The sequence below is a fragment of the Dermacentor variabilis genome, chromosome 10, assembly GCF_050947875.1.
Source record: "Dermacentor variabilis isolate Ectoservices chromosome 10, ASM5094787v1, whole genome shotgun sequence".
Taxonomy (NCBI): domain Eukaryota; kingdom Metazoa; phylum Arthropoda; class Arachnida; order Ixodida; family Ixodidae; genus Dermacentor; species Dermacentor variabilis.
The window spans coordinates 38,564,611-38,582,157 of record NC_134577.1 but is presented as its reverse complement, the minus strand read 5'-3'; the positions used below and the strand labels follow the sequence as shown (position 1 = coordinate 38,582,157).

The 17,547-nt window shown below is 43.4% G+C and overlaps 1 protein-coding gene across 1 annotated transcript in view; it reads left to right on the top strand.

Annotated features, from left to right (window-relative positions):
- LOC142560341 (prolyl 3-hydroxylase 2-like) overlaps window positions 1-11,162 on the top strand; it is a 35,887-nt gene extending 24,725 nt beyond the window's left edge. Inside the window, exons 10-12 of the mRNA XM_075672350.1 lie at window positions 144-261; window positions 3,195-3,267; window positions 4,673-11,162. Coding sequence (XP_075528465.1) covers window positions 144-261; window positions 3,195-3,267; window positions 4,673-4,993 — 512 coding nt within the window. The 3' untranslated portion in view covers window positions 4,994-11,162. The remainder of the gene's footprint in view (window positions 1-143; window positions 262-3,194; window positions 3,268-4,672) is intronic.
- The last annotated feature ends 6,385 nt before the right edge of the window (window positions 11,163-17,547 follow it).

Below are 17,547 nucleotides of genomic sequence, written 5' to 3'. Positions count from 1 at the left end.
AGGTGGGCTCTTCCACCTGTATTTTTTCACTAAAGGGACACCAGATGACATACTGAATTGGAAAAAAAAAAACAAAAACAAATAATGGACTTTGTGGAGCTGAGCTTTGATTCTTCTGTGTCACCCACATTTCGTGTCTGCAGGTGCTTCCAGAAGACCCGAAAGTGATATGAGCCACTCAATTCATGCGGACAACTGTATCCTCCAGGAAAGTGGGAAGTGCATTAAACAGCTGCCAGCGTACATCTGGAGAGACTTCAGGTACGGCATTGTGATGCACGCTGAAATCCTTTGAGTGGAAGCAGTGGGCACTTGAGTCATATCCTCGGCAAAAGAACGCACACAGCTGAACACATTAGCATACCCACAATGGTGACTTGAAGTTGTGGTGTTCTGCTGTTAAGCAGGAGGTCACGGTTTCATTCTTATGGTGATTCCATTCCATATGGTGGTTTCATTCTTACTGAGGCTCGTGCACTTGGATTGCTCATTCACTTGGATTCACGTGCACAATAAATCACCCTAGGTTGTCAAAATTAATCCAGAGGTTACCACTATGGCAATACCTATAGCCTATGTTTTACATTAATATATGAAAATTGATTGATCAATCATTGATTCTCTCAATGCATGTAACCATACAAAGTCATATAATACATAGTTATTTGTGTTCTATGAAAAAAATCTTTTTAACGAAAAAAACAACCTTGTTCGACCAGTATATTTTTATCTTATCCTTTACTCATGTATAAGCTATATTAGTAATTTGGTGAGAGGAGCAAAGCTACGTTTCTTCGAAGAAAGCAGTAGACCTAGCTTAGTCACAACAAGCTGTAGAGGTAGTGATAGACTATTTCGTACCTGCCAGCATTATCTGACTGATCCGAAAGAGCTCATATGTCGGTTTGTAATGTATCCAGAGTCTGTTCACGTTTTGTGCCATCTGTCTCTTTACTCACTAAAATGAGGGGAGTGGGCGTGTTAGCGTAAATTTAAGATGAAACGCTGATAGTTGTCACACTTCTTTCCCGTGTAATATTGCACGGTTCCTTGAAATAATGTTTCATTCTTGTTTTATAATGAATGTATGTATAACGAATAATTGGCATAAACTGATTGCAGAAGCCTGACTGTATCAGTATTCGGAATGTACAAAATGCCTCGTAGTTTATTAAAGGCAAAGCTTTCTTTGATAACTCCTGCAGCTTTTGCTAGCAATGGCTGCTGATGCCTTGCGAAATATCCCGCATACAGGAAATAGAAGGAAAAATTACGTTTTAGTAGGTGGTGGAACCGAATTTCGGTCTCCCAGCACAACAGCTCGATGCTTCTAACCACTAGACCACAATCGCATGCACATTTATCTCGTGCCGAAACAGACTAGCTCTTTGAGATATGCATGCTCTCACGCAAGAGCTCTCCGATATCTGAAGGTTTAGAACGCAGTGGTCGGTGGCGGCGCTGTGTTGTGTTTCTGCGTTGCCTTAGCAACGCAGAAGTCAACGGTCAAGGGGTGCGTTCAACACTGAAGTCCTCTGCATGCGTCTTACTGAAATGCACGACTTTGCCTTGCTGGCTCTCCATAACTTCACTTGCATTAATTCCCACAGTGTGCGAAATCTGCATGATTTTCCAAGTTATTTCGACCACCATAGTGTGTTTGTTATAAAGGGTTGTAAGTGTTGTCATGTGGACAGTAATAGTGGCTGTTGGGCATTTATTTCACTGCACTGCTGAGTCTATTGCCGGCTTCTGTGAGCATGTTTCAATCGCAGAATTTCCTACAATATATACTTGAGGAAACTCTGGCACTGCAATTGTTCAGCCACCCTAGGAGTGATGGGAAGTACATGGACTTGTCTGATCTTCATGCTTGTGGATTCAGACGTTCTTGTGGCTCTGTTTATCATGCTTTATATGCTTTGTTGCCGTAAATTTCAGAGCAAACTGTACTTTCTGAAGTGCAGAAGACGCTGCAGACATGCAAAAAATGGTACTAATTAGAACGGTTGAGCTAGTCGAGGTGGCCAAATCGAAATGCGCCAAGCTTCTCAAGGCACAGACTTGCCCAGGGTAACTTCATAAGGGCGTGTTATGTCAGTTGTCGACGCATGCGTCTGTGGCATAATGGTTTGAATATCAGGCTTCTGTGCTGCAGAGGCCCTGTGTTCGAATCCTGCCATCGCACAATTTTAATAATGCTTGCTGTATTATTTATTACGCCGCACTTAGTTGAAAATGACAAGTTCACAAAGTCGTGAAGCCGTTTGAAGCCGGAAGGACGAAGTTTAGGCAAATCTATGTACTTCGCATTATTCCCATGCTGGATCAACTGCTCCCATTGCAGCTCCTGTAGACACCAGTGCCAGAGTTCCCTCCAGTAATTATTGTATGAGACTCTATGGTTTCAACAATGGCGGGAGATCAAAACACCATTGTCATTTGGTGTCGGAACTAACACGGCACTAGTGCCAAAGGTGTGGAGCAAGAATGAAATCAGCACCACGCCGAATCCCTCCGAGTCCCCGATGCACCCAGTACTGTGAAGCTTTGGTTAAAAGCTGACACTTGACACTTTTAGTGAATTGGTCAGGATGAGTTGCTAAAACTGATCATCAGCAGTTCCCGCAGTATGAGTGGAGACACTTCATGAATTGTTCAGCTGGTTCATGAACATGCATGGAGTCTGCATGCTATTTGTTGTTTACTCATTGTTTTTTGAATGACGAATAAACTGAAACTGTAGGTTGGATCACAGTTGTTTGCATTTTACCTGCGAAGTATAATATGTGCAGATTTATCTGGTAGCGCCCAAGGTAAAAAAAATAATAGAAGCTTAACGCAGGATTTGCTTTGCAGCATTTCTTAATTTTACTAGTTGGTTTGGAACATTTAAAAATTATTGTTTCAGAAGAAATCATTCAGTACTAGGTGTTCTGAAAAGGCACCACTACAGAAACTGCTCGCGGACTTCAAATCACGTCACCCAAAGATTGCACATTACTTAAACATCAATCCGTGCTTCACTTTAACAGCATTAATATGGTCAGCTTTTGTGCAGACATATAATTTATTAACGCTTTCAATCTTGAGTTGTCTATGCTGTCGCCTCTATGCTTACTGTCTCAGAATCCTTAAAGCACAATTCTCATGCTGTAATATCATGACAACTTCTTTTTTATCTTGTATTTCAGCTCGGTCTTGTACCTGAACGATGACTTTGTGGGTGGGGAGTTTGTGTTTGCCAGCCAAAAAACCAGCATAGAGGTAAGCATTCTTCGTGGCCACCATGTACTACTAGAGCCTCTGTAGCTGTGTTGCTCTGTAGGAAAATTCAACAAACTTAGCCGAACTGCTGCTTCATTCGCATTCAAATGCGCATCATGTTGTTCCTGTGTCATTGTTTTATCTGTTTTCAGTCTTTGACTAATAGTGCTCACACTTAAAAATGAGATATCAGACATAATCTCTGGTTCCATATTTTCACAGGGGTGTTGTCAATACTGTTCCACGCTTGCACCATTTTCTTGCCATTGTCAGGTAACCTGTCTGTGTCGATAAGTATCCAGATAAGTGGTGAAGTAGAATTTTATGTTCTTCCTCTTTTATTTCCTTTCCTTTTATTATGAATGCGACAATAATTTGCAAATCTAACCCTACTAGAGTTGACTGAGAGCTTATATATATATATATATATATATATATATATATATATATATATATATATATATATATATATATATATATATATATATATATATATATATATATATATATTATTTTATTTATAAAATACTGTGGACAGGAAATCCAAGCAGGGTGAGCAGAATACGCAAGATTATTTACACAGAAGAACAGGATGAAACAAGTGTATAACACCTTTTTCACACAAATTCCTTGGTCATAAGTTAGACAATTAAGAAAGATTTAAACAACTTGGTTATAATACAACTATAATTATATACACAAGATAACAACATTATTTACACAAATGGTATACAGGTCACGGGCACTGGGGATATGCTTCAGTTAGTTTATTCCAGTCAGCTATGGTTTGTGGGGAAAAAAAGAGTACCGAAAAAGCATCGGTCCTTGCGAAAATAGATGCTAAAGAATGAGGGGAGTGGTGTTGAGTGGGTCCGCTTATCAAGGAGGATACATATTTTGTGGTGTGTAAGGCTAGCCTATGATTACATAAGTTTGAAAGAAACTCTAGTTGACTTTTCTTTCTTCGAATTTGTAATAGTTCAATGCCGTTTGCAGTTAGTAATGCAGTGGGGGTGTCGGTAGCCCTTAAATTTACTGCAAATAAATCGTACGGCTTTTCTTTGAATTCCAGCTAGGTTCATTATGTTAATTTTTGTGTGAGGGTCCAAAACCATAGAAGCGTACTCAAGTTTTGGCCTAATTAAGGAAAATTAAGAGAGTAGTTTAACATTAGGTGGGGGCAGTCTTGAGTTTGTGGCGTAGAAGGCATACTTCCCAGAATGCAGCGGTGCAGATAATACTTATGTGCAAGTTCCCTGACCTGAAGTTCCAGTTTCCATCTCAAGAGCATTTTTTATATGCCTTTCTTGGTTGCGGTGTTGTTGGCTTCTTTTCGTAATGATGTTACTTGCGTGAGCCCTTTGGTTCCTCTGGTTCATCCCACTGTGCCGCCATGTGTGCGCAGGCCTCTGTGAAACCAAAGTGTGGCCGGGCCGTGGCCTTCTCAGCGGGTGCGGAGAATCTTCATGGCGTGCTTCCGGTGGAAGATGGGCGGCGTTGCGCGCTCGCCACGTGGTACACCTTTGACCCCAAGTACCGTGAAAGGGAGAGAGAGTTTGCATACAACATCATCAGCCAACGCCGCTCGTCAGGGCGCCACGAGATGCCAAAACTGTCTAGAGAGGAGGGGGTGCGTCCAATGTTAGCTCCGCCACCTGGCCGTTCTGTCCAAGACACTGTGTTGCAGAACCATGGTATTAAGAACCGTCACATGGATGAACTATGATGTAAAATTAGGCAGAATCTTGCTAATTTGCTTGAAGGTGCATTATAGACTGAAAGAAGGCACTTACGTGGGCTGCAGTTGACATCCCGAAGTACAGGCTAAATGGTTGAATGTGACTTTACCGCTTATGCAATAAGGACAGCCCTTTCAGGCGAGCTCTAAAGCACTTTTTGATGTACTATACACATTGTGCATATAATCAAACCTCTATATAATATTCAGGGCGGAGCTTTATTCATTATGGTCGACATTGGTCACTAACGAATGAACAAAAATTGATGCCAACAAGTGTGGATTTCAATTCTTGCGACAGGATTACACAAACCAAGCACGCTCTAGCCAAGCTCCTGCCTGATGGGGGCTCTGTGTGTGTGTTTCTCATCGGTAGTGCCAGTTATCAAACCATGTAAATTTTATGTATAAAGACCTAATATAGTCAGGAGCATACTTACAGCTACTTTTTGCACAAGTTCTGGCTTCTTGCTGCTGATTCATGCAGCGTTCTTGAGCCTCGTCCAAACAAAAATTTGCTTCACCGTAACCGATACCACATTGGATGCCACATTTTAAATTTCATTATAGCATTAGAATGCTCATCGAAATTAAATATGGCTAACCAGAGTTTAGATTTACTTCATTACATCTGATAATTTGTAATATACATGTTCGTTGTATCAAGGCTCAACTTATTGAGCTCATTTGCAAGGTTGAAGGTGTCTCATGAAAAAAGGAAAAACACCCACCCACATGACTTTAGCAGAATGGCAGAAACAGAGCCATTTCATTACTCTTGAAAAAATCAGACTGCATTTAGGGGGGGGGGGGGGGCAGTGGCGGAGAAGAAGCACAATTGCCCTAGTAGATGTTTTTTATGAAGAATTTGTCTAACTCTCTTGTTTGCCTTTTCTTTACATTACTTTTCATTTGCTTTTGGTTTTAGCATATTTCAATATAAGACAATGCAGTGATAAATTTTAAGTTTGCTTTAATGAAAGTTTCCTTTCAAATCAGTCTGAATTTCATGGATATTTATATGTGGCAGATATCCCCAGACAACAATAAGGCAATAGTAGTTGAGAAGTGTAACCATAATCTTTTGATTCAGCTGTTGTGCAAATTTGCTTGCTGCCCTACATAAAGCAATGCATAGCAGTTATTTTTGGTGAATGAAAAGAGTCACATATGCAGGGTGACCTATGAGTGTTGGAAAAAGTAAGAATTTGTAATAATTCATAATGTATATACCGTAGCAAGATGGCGGTTTTCACAGAAATGTGCAAAACAGGATTTCTTAAATAAATTTATAGCCCGAGTAGTTACAATTTTTGCTGACAGGCGGCAGTTGTGTCAGTTGAGCCACAACTCAACCTCACACTGACAAATGAAACTACTGCAGCTACAAAACTTTTGTTATTAAAAAAAAATACAATGTTCTCTGTGCAATTCTGTGAAACTCACATGCTGCTATGACCTGTATATTTAAATCATAATTTTTTTTTTTTACATTTGTGTCACTTTACGATCACCCTGCATATACTTGGTCTCATGTAGGTGGGTAAGCATGGTGCCGCCTAGCAAAAAATTTTGTGATAGCAGCTTGCTGTTCTCGAGGTAATGGTAACCATTGCCTCAAAAGCAGGTGGTCTTTAGTGGCATGTATATTGCTGTAGCTGACATTTTATGTACATTCTCGTAGTCAATCTTATCATGCACGGTAATTTGATGTGCGAAAATGACAGCAAGCTTTTTCTTGGTATGTTTGCCTTTGTAGTCTGCAGTCAAGCATTTAGTATGTTGTCAAAGATAGATATCTTGCATTTTAAAGTGCTCCTTGTAATTTCATGTTCACTTCAGGTTACCTGCGCAGCCAGTTTGCTGTACAGATAAAGCTGGGATGATTACGACTGTCAAAGTCAAATGCTGTATATATAGCATGTAGGGACCACGACATGCAGTTTCACCAAACTTCAATTCTTTGGGAGTTGCATTTGGTTTTGCTTTTCTAGTATAGAAATTTACATTTCTGTCATTTTTGGATCGCCCTGCATATAGCTGGTTTCGTGCACATGTGTATAGCTGTGAAGATCATTTTGTGCCAACAGAATGTTAATGTTCCTGTTAAAATAGGCCAGCCATGTGTGATCACTTTGCACAACATTTCGATACAGCTAAATGCACGAGTATAAAATTTCGCTTGGTCTTTTCTTATTAGCGAACTGCAGCAGCAAAAAGATGGTGGAGGCCTGTTTGCTGTTGCGAAATTATTGTCTAAATAATATTATAAGCTCAGGTTCTTGACCTGATATAACTATTTACACACAAAATTTCTGTAACAATATTATTTGCTTTCAGTTTCAAAGCAACACGGAAGTGTGCGCATCGAAAACAGCACAACAGGAAATGGACCAGTGTTAGACTTCTCTACTGGGTTCACATATGGCATCGAAGAACAGCTTCTGAATCATAATGCCATATTTTGTCACCCGTAACATGCCCTGGCATATTACCCATGATATCGGCTACAATGCCCAAAGAAAGGAAAAGGAAAACAAAAGAACAGAATCCAGGCACATAACTAGTGCAAATTGCATACCATGTTCATATATACAGAAAACAGCTTCGCACGGTTATTGGTGCAAAGTAAAGATCCAGGACCAATCTTGGTCCTGGATCTTTACAATCACATCACCAATTGCAATTTAGTGCGAATATTAAGGGCTTGTATGTTGCACTCTTATTTAATACTAAATGTTTGCCAAATCAGTTGTTTGTTTTCAGGAAGAGTGCAAAAATATTCTTGATTCAATATAATAACTACTGTTTCCACTGAACCTTTGACACTTTTACTCTGATGACTCTGGTGTTCTGCATCCGAGTAAGAGGTTGTGAGTTCGAGTCCCTGCCATGGCAGCTGTATTTAGGTGGGAGCTGAATGCAGGAACATCTGCCTACTTAGATTTAAGTGCGCGTAAAAGAACCTCACGTGGTTGAAATGAATCTGGAGCTTCCCATCATGACCCACACAGGGTCACCATTTAGGGCCAACTGGAATGAAATTTCACATTAGCTAAATTGGTTGCAAAGCAGTACTGTATACCACTGAAGTAATCTGGGCAAAGCCGTGAGGCTGGTAATTGCATAGCTTTCTTGTTAGAAAGCCTCTAAACAGCAACTAAGCAGAGGGCGCGTTCACCTTGTGGCTTGCGGCTACGACATAAGTCCCTGCACCTCACTTCCAATATTTTTCAGCGCATCATGTTTTCACATGTTTCATCATGTTGCACAGTTTTTCGCCTGCGTGAGCTGCCTAATTTCTGAGGGAAAGGTGTAAAGCCATGCCGTCTAGGTGATATGTCACTACTGGCGAACAATAATGGAGGTGCTTTTTATTTTCTTCAGTTTTGGTATCGGAAACGGCTGCTCTTTGCAAGATTTTCGTGAGGCTTCCACTCGTATTTCAAGTGTAAAATTTTGTGCAGTGGTTTCTGCGTGTCTACACTAACTAGGTTTTTAGGCTGTCCAAAATTTCGTTTCAGTTACCCTTTAAATCCCATGGTTTGATCATTTCATTTCACACCATGTACTTTGGCGCAAAAACTTTAACTGGAAGCATTTAACTTAAAAAGGAAGATTACATTTCTTGCAAAACTACATTAGCAGGCCAGAATTAAAATGTGTGTTCTTTGCCCTTATGTATGAACAGTGCTTGTTTCTAGGCTTTATGCTTGAAGTCAGCTTTCTTGATGATTCTGCATCACTGGTGGAATAAAAGGGGGCTGTTGGGGTTTCTACCTGTAATAACTTAAACATCTTAGCAGCTTGTGTGTAGGTTTGAAGTGCCTATCATGTATTTACATTAAAAAATTTCTTGTACACGTTTGTGGGCTTAAGCAAACCATGTTTTTATACAGGCTCCAACACAAATATTTACAACAGATTGCAGAGTCTCTCAGGGCTTGTTTCAGTTGAAAAGTGGCATCTTGTGTACCGTTTTTTGCCTATGGTTGTCCAGAGTTTGGGGTACTAAAGGATGTTGTGTCATTGAGAAGAATAAGGGCAGAAAGATAGCATGTGGACAGGACAATTTTTTGGATATGGAGGTAACAAGAAAAGCACCCGTTCTTATGTTTTCTAACATCTAGTTGGGATTCAAGGGGTCAGTAGTCCTGTTTATTTGAAGCCGTGAACTCGGGGTGTGACAAAAAAAAGGACAGTTTATTCAAAACATTTAAAACCTGAGAATTTTTGTAGTGGCTGGAGATGGAGAGACTGTGTGATTACGTTGCTAGTCCTGAGGTCAACTTGGCCGAATGTTTGTCGATGCCTTGTTTTTCTTGCAGCAAAAAACTTTCAGCCAAAAGCCTTATTGTAACGTTCACAGATTGCATTTACTGGAATGTGACCTGACCTTGAGTATAGTGCCAGGGTCAGCCTTCTAGCGGCTGCAAAATAGGAGAAAAATAATGTGCATTATTACTATGCGCAGTTGCCCTTCTACTGCCGTTGCATCATGCTGCGCACCTTTGCATTTGTGGTGTGCAGGAAAGTCAACTTGCATGTATATCTTTGGAGGTTCTTTCGTGGTTGGCTTCTTTGCATTGCCCAGGCGACGGGTGGTAAAGCATAGTACCAAAGATAATTCTTTATTAATGTCAATTTTTTTTAATACAGCAAAGTAAGCTTTCCTAATAAGCTGGGGAAAATTAGGGGAAGAGGAGAGTGCCAGATTTGTGTTCTTGTGTTTTTTTTTTTCCTTTGGTACAATTGCCCTCTCGATTTTGCTGTGGGGCACCTATGTGTTTTCAAATTCTAAAATACTATTCTATTGTGAATGACTGCTATAAAACGAAGCCCATTGTTCATTAATCTACTGCACTACTGAAAGACAACGTAATAGGTTTTGTAGTGATTAGACAAAATGTGCTTACTTTGTGGTGACTCGAATTGACCAGAACTGTGTGTGTATGCGTCTGTGTTTATACGTTTCACTTTGTGGTGATAATGTTACAATGCTTGTTTTGTACAATGTTGCTTATTTGTATATTTCATGACACCTATTTTATCTGAAGTGTACGCATCTAGGCACATTGAATATGTGTTATGAGCATATTTATTCTTGATGAACGCTGCCATGCTTCAAATAAACAGTGCACAAATTTGAATCAGAAATCAGTGTTTCAGATTGCATAATGCTGATGTAGCTTAGCGTAACAGTTCAATGTGTTTATTCTCTGTTGATGTATTACTCATTGTAATACAATGTATTATACTCATTGAATTTTTCACGCTATTTGATTGTGTTCAATACTCCTCATGGAGTGTCATACACTGTGCAGGAAGAGTCACTTAAATTTGATCCTAAAAGTTTTGCATTATTAAACTTTTTTTTTAACAGGGAGATTACATTGTACATTACATGCAAACATACAGCTGTAAAGCCTGCAGATATCAACTGTTTTTGAAATCTGTGTAGGAATAACACAGCAAAAATGTGTGACACACTAGTCGGGGAGGGCAAGTTTGAAGCATTTGCTATTGCAGCAGTTAGCATATATTTTGCACATTTAACGAGTGCTTCTCATCTCTCCTCTCTCACCCTGTTGCCTATATCTCACTGAATACCCTAGCGAAGCATCTAACTGCTTTGGTCTGTTTGTACTCTTAAATTATCTTGATTGATGCACTTGAAATGGGAACAAGAAATCTTGTGAGTTGATCCTGACTGGAAGCTGGAATGCTCGCAAGGGAACATTTCAGCCTCGCGAGTTCATTTATGCTGTAAGAGTGCTGACAACATTCTGCATAGCCTTGGCCTTATTAGAATTTTTGAAGGCACTCTAGCCTACTTTCATATAATTAAAACTATTTCTGCTTGTCTTGCTCTGTTTGAATTAATGAGTCAGCTGTACCATATGCATACATTTTTATAATCCATGTGCAAGCTGTTAAACAAGAAATATCCAGGTGTGTCCACATTCGTAATATTTTATGTGTTGCACTGTGTTTCCTAGCTGTACTGACACAATTTGTCAGTTCATTAAAAAAGCCGAGCAGTGCGTGGAAATACATATGGTACTGAGTGCAACTCTATGCCCAAGAAGAGAGAGAGAGTGAGAAAAAAAGGTGGAAGGGGGTTAATACAAATAAATGCTACTCTTTTTTACAGAAGGTCAGCATGCGTGTTCACTGCATTGCATCTACTTAAGTATCATGAATGTCTGTGTATGCTACACCATAGCTCACTCTGGGACAGTGGTGATTGGAACCAGCGTGTTTCCCACACAAGACTGAAATCCTGATTAAAGGCGTACTAAAAGGACATTAAACACATTTTTTTTAGTCTAATGAGAGTTCTGGACCACAATATCCTAGGGGAAAAAAAAGAAAGAAGAATACTGGCAAGCCTTCATGAGCCCTAAATAAATTCCCTTAACAGGTGGTGTCCAAATCCACATCCCAGAGGGTGGCGCCCTATCGATTTAAAATGCGGATCTTAAAGGCCACGCTTTTGTAGTGTGAATGCGGCGGAAGCGACTTCGGGAGTCGGAAACACGTCATAGACGTCCGAGTTTTTCTACGAGGTTTTCGTTTTGCAACGAGTCTGCATGTATGTGGCCTGACGCGCAAAATGTGGTCACGTGGGAGCACGTTTTGGCGATCACTCACGTGGTCCCTCGCATGCGCGCGGGAAGCAGCTCACAAAAAAAAAAAGAAAAAAAAAACAGTCGGGCCGTGTTTCTAACGGCACCGGTGCTCGGGGCCGGATGACAAACTCTCGAGGAAGTTGCTCCGCAAGCGAACTGTGGATATGCTTTGCCTGTCGCTGCTTTTTGCTGCGCTAGACAGTTACTGCGGTCGACATAGTTGACGTCGTGTTGAGGGAGCATTCACCTCGTAAGGCTACTAAATGTAGTAGCTTTTAGTGACTGCTCCTTTCCTTTGATGTAAAGGAAGAATAACGATGTTGAGCAATAACTTCCTTCCTTTCCTTTACGTATTTATTTAAATAACCGCGTTAATTTCTGTCTGGCTGGGTGTTCCCATATGCTGCTTCTCGTTAAATGGCCCGTTCTAGCAGCACAGCAGACGACCGAGCAGCTAGCCGCAGATATCAAGTGACCACCTTTTGCGTTTGCGTTATTACTTTACTTGCTGGAAAACGAAACCTCTGGTTTGTAGAAATGCTATTATAGTAAATTATTTAGGGTGCTCTGAGGCCTGCTCGTATTTTTTTCAAGAACAAAAACTTAAGAGTAAAATGTTCTGTCAGTGCTTCCAGTTCATGGATGCGTCTACCATTGTGAATAGTGTAAGCGTTTGAACAGAATACAGTTGACATATGCGATGATTGCGAGGGACATTCGATCCAGTGCGCGGAGTTTGCGCAAAGGCCTTTTTGTTTTGTTTCAATGGGAATTGACCCGAAACAACTTACGCAAGTTCTTTTTTTTTTTTCCTTGCTGTGCTTTTTGCAGTGCATTGTACGTAGATATTCTCGTTCTCACTCGATCAACGTGGACAGTCCCTGAGGAGCGCATTGTGATCGGCTATAGCGCAGGGGTTATAATGCCGCGCCAATTGCGCCATTTTGATATTCAAGCAAATTGATGCCCCAAATTGCGCCGACAGCTGCAAAAAAAAAAAAAAAGACCGAAATTGCGTGAAAGCTGCGCCAGAACAGCTCTGGCGAAAGATCACGGTGCGCGGCCGTGTGCCGTTGCTCTCGAAGCAGCGTCCACGCGCTGCTGGTTGCTCCGTTTGTTTTCTTGGTTTTTACAGCGAAGCTGATATACCTCTACCCGCCAAAGCATTTGTCGTGTCCGTGGGCAAATGACCAATCACAACGGGAGGAGGCGCGCCGCTGGGTTCCTTGCAGCACCGCCAGCTGGCGCTTGCCTCCGCGAATCCGCAGCAGCGGCGGCGCTGGCCGTGCGGGGGACAAAAAATAAGCTCACCTTCGCGCGCAGCGTTAGCAGCTAACAAAAAAAAAACGTTTTTTTTTAATTGAAATGAATATTAGGAGAGGTTGGCGCCTTTATGGTGGCACCGGCTACTCCTTGTCACTTGGCAAAGGAAACAAATTTGCGTCAAAAGGGAGAATAGCGACACAAAACATGGCACTCAGTAGAACACTGGATGAATGAAAAATATACAGTCCAACAGTACATGAGTCGCAAAGTTCTGTGCGTTAGTTCAGTCCACGTACGGTTAAAGATTACGGTTGCATAAGCTGCAGTTGGCCAGGAAGCAGCAACTGTAGACTCTCGAATAGCAGCGCGAACACGAGGAGCGGCGACGGGAACAGCAACGTCAAAAAAAAAATATATTTAAAAAGCGTCCCGCACAAAGTTCGTCGCGCTCGGGCGTACACGCCAGTCAGTGGGCTTGGTTTGTGACTGCGGGCTGGTTTGTGACTGCTGCTCCTTTGAAAGCCGATACTGCTTCCCCCATCCAGACGTGGTGAGTCTTACGTAAGCAATTCACGAGCTACCTGGGTCGCATGTCCTGGCCGTTACGCTGCGGATAGCGGCGTGCCAACTTGGGCGCCAAATCCCATCGGCGGTCGATGACGTGCAACTTCAACCGCCTCCCACGCTTCGCAGTCGAACCCTACGCTCGGCCACGCTGTGGTAGGATTTAACTAGACTCCGCGTTGTATATATTGCTTGCGATCGAATAGTTTCCTGCTAAAAAATCACTGTAGAAGCAATTCTGGCACTGCGGTCGGTGCTGCTGCACTTTGTATTCTGACCCGCCGCGGTTGCTTGTAGCTAGTGGCTATAGTGTTCGGCTGCGAAGCGCGAGGTCGCGGGTTCGAATCACGGCCACGGCGGCCGCATTTACCCTTCTACTTAGATTTAGGTGCACTTCGCCTTTAAGAGTGGAATGCGATAGCGTTTGAAGATCCCCGAGGGCTTTTCACGCTTCCCGGCAACTGCTGCTTGTGTAACCGTGATGTTTCCCGGGAAACGCTGGCGACGAATGCTATTGGCCTCGAGCTCCACCACTGGAAAGGCTGGCGCCACCGTCGGCGTGACGTGCTAGGAGGGATCACGTGGACATAGCGGCCGCGTCGGCTGCTTTAGGAGCGCCGAAGCGAGCTGAAAACGAGCTTTCGTACGCTGCGGTCCTCATTTAGTGGCAAAATTTTCCCCCTTCGAGTGTCTCCTTTACAACGCTTGAAAGCACTACAATAGGTAGTGGCTGCCTTTGAGGGCGCGCAACATGGTAGGCTACTGCTCGGTGCCGCAGGGCCGGACGCACGTAACGGAGGCCGGTGTCAGACTTATTCACACGTAGCCGCAGGACAAGAAGCTGCGTGAAGCTTGGCTCGCGAAACATAAAACCGACAAACAGTCATCGGCTACAACTCTGGTATGCAGCAAGCACACACGCGAGGAAGATTTCTGCTACGGCGCCCGGTCTGCGATGTTCTGAAAACGCGCACTGAGACGCTCGATCCAGTCCGCTGCCCGACTAATGTCATGATGGTTTGGTCTATGAACTTGTCGATGCTATAGATACTGGCAAGTTCAGTGGAGTGGAAAGGCAGCGGTAAGAAGCACATTTAAAGAAAGCATGGCATATGGTCATGTTTATGTTATGAATTAATGCACTGGATTACAAAAAAAAAAAAGGAGCAGCGGGAAATTGCACGCTGAGAACACCGATAAACATACAGTGCGACGCAACTCGAGAAATAATATTGAAAGTTCAAAGAATTTAGAAGAAAAAATATTGAATCGTCGCGACGGCACATCGACAGTCCCTAGGCGTCGAAGTCTCTACAATGAAATTACTTTTGAAACGCTCTGATAGCGCCCACGCAACAATGGTTGCTTGTATACTGTCAAATGCTCATATTCTGCGGCCTAAAGCTCATGGCACGGTGCGAAAACGCGCGCGCGGAGAAAGCGAAACAGTGCGCGGACAAGCATGCTGTTGCGTTTCGCCTGTGACACGCGGTTTTGCCGGCGCGACTGCGGCGGGGCGGCAGACATTTTGGCCCGTGCGGCGTCGCCCCAACGCTCCCCGCCAGGCGTTTCCAGGCATGTTCCGATGCCACGTGTCTTCATGTGCGTGTGTGAGTGTATGTGCCATTGTGCCTGAACCAGGCGATGCGACAGCAGGGGTCATCCTCCCCTTCCAGTCATTGTGCCTGAACCAGGCGATGCGAAAGCAAGGGGTCACCCTCTCCTTCCAGTCTTTGTGCCCGACCGGCGGCAGTGTGCGTCACCTTAGCCCATTGTACACTCACGTGCTCGTCTATTGAGGGGTTCCTTCTTGCCCTCAACTGCGAGAGTATAAAAACAGCTGCCCCCGGACGCCAAAAGGAGGGCTCCGATTTCTTCTGTTGAGTAAAGTGCTCTCCCGTCTCTCTACTTCGGTCAACCTGACCGCCAACTCTTTGCGATGTTAAAATAAACAAGTTGTTTTGTTGTTACCAGTCGACTCATGCTTCGCCGGGACCTTCGGATGCTTCCAGTTGTACCCCAGGCCGCCAGGCCAACGCTACCCTTGGGGCTTGCGACCCAGGTACAACCACGGGCGTCAGCGCCGAGTTCCCAACAGATCGTACCAGCGGTGCGATTCAAAACAATGCAGACGCGCATTCGGTCGCTGCGAATCTGCGCGATCGCTGCATTGAGGCTTCGTTCTAATACGCTCCATTTAGTTATACAAACACTATAAGAACATATTTCACATAGTTTGCTCTCAGCGTTTACCTGCCTTTCACGCAAGAAGCTGGTTCGGGAGACTTCATCACGGCGACCGCGCGCAGTGGCGTTCACTGTACGTATTCGGTAAAGAGATAGAGTCTGTAAACGATTGTGTGCTTTCAGTTTGCCCAAGATTATTATTTAGACAGTAAAAAACATCTCTCGTTTCGAAAGTACTTACAGAAATGTCCGGGAGAGCTCGCGCGTGGTGTTTTCAGTGAGCGCTGACAGCAAAACCTATGAGGAGCGCGCCACGTGATCCCTCATACTACGCCAGCGAGGCGCTTCCGATAGATGGCGACTCCGTAACTCCTCGCCGCCAATACACGAAGGCGAGCTTTGTGGTTCTTTCTTTAACGTTGTCCAAGGAACCGAGGGGGCCGCGCCGCTCCTACTTTTAAACAGACCACAAACGGCAGATCGAAAACGTAATCGCGTTATAAAGGGTTTGTGTTTGAGTTTCTGCGTAACAGAATTGTTTTCTCGTATATTCAAATTACAATCCGACGCTATTATAATTGTAGGTTGTGTGTAAGTCGTACTTTACAATTCTTCCGAGGCATTTTACTATAAATCATTTCATGTAGTGCACTGCTCAATCGTTGAACGCTACGCCATATTGGTCTATCGGATTAGGTGATGCCACAGCTTTGCTGACCAACCACCTTCACGGCGTGGACTGAAGCCGTTTGTGTGTGTGTGTGTGTGTGTGTGTGTGTGTGTGTGTGTGTGTGTGTGTGTGTGTGTGTGTGTGTGTGTGTGTGTGTGTTTGCGTGCGTGTGCGTGCGCGTGCGTGCGTGCGTGCGTGCGTGCGGCAATAAAATTTGAACGATTGTGACGAACGGAAAGGCACGACGGTCACACATCGCGCGCTCGATGCGTATGCAGTCACTGGTTTTACTGCAGCGTAAAGACTATAGCCCAAAGCAAAATTAGTCTCTACTTCGTCTAAAAAATGCATACCACCATTAACGATTGAGCTATACAACCACGGATCACACAGACTTTGTGCGCGATACGCGCACATGTGAACGTAAACAGTACGAAAAATGACTTTAGGCTGCTCTTCAACACTTTAATGTTCCATAATGCAACGCTTTGTGACTGCTACTCCACTTAATAATAATAATGCCCTAAATTAAAATTTACATTCTCCAGACTGCGTTAAGAACAAGATATTACGTGCCCAATATCAGAATCTCTCTGCTCAAGAATTAAATTTCGTCTGCTCCAAAAAGACTGGGCGTTCCCAGCCCTGCGAACACTGAAGCAGTAAGAGCAGATGAAGTCATTCAAACACTCCACGGCCTCCGAGTTTGGTTTACGTTACTTCTGCAACGAAAAGCGTCGCCGAAAACCGGACATGCAGCACTTTCTTAAGCTGTTACTATTGATTTCTCGCTCGTTCGCAAGCAGCTAGTCGTTTGTGAAGTGCAGTGTTGTTCTGGTTTGGTTCTGGAGTTTGAGACGTTCGGGCGCCTTCCGCGCAAAGAAGAGCGATCGGCATATTGATAACGAAGTTACGCAACTTTGAAGCGAATGTACGGGTCCAGCTGTTTGATTTAGCTTTGAAGCGCTTTGTGGCCTCAAACAAAGAGAGCCACTTTCGGAATTAACCGTCCTTCAGTAGAGGTAGCAGAAGGAAGACATCGTCATTTAGTTCTCTACAAGGCAGCGTACAGGCGTGGAGAAAATTTTGGGGGACCTGCGAGCGCGTGTCGTAAATAAACAGTGCCATAGGACCATAGTGAATTCTTTTCCGCCCTCTGCCGAAACAAGCGCCCGTTGTCGAATCATGGCCTTGCGCATGCGCGTCCTTTTGCGCTCGTTCCG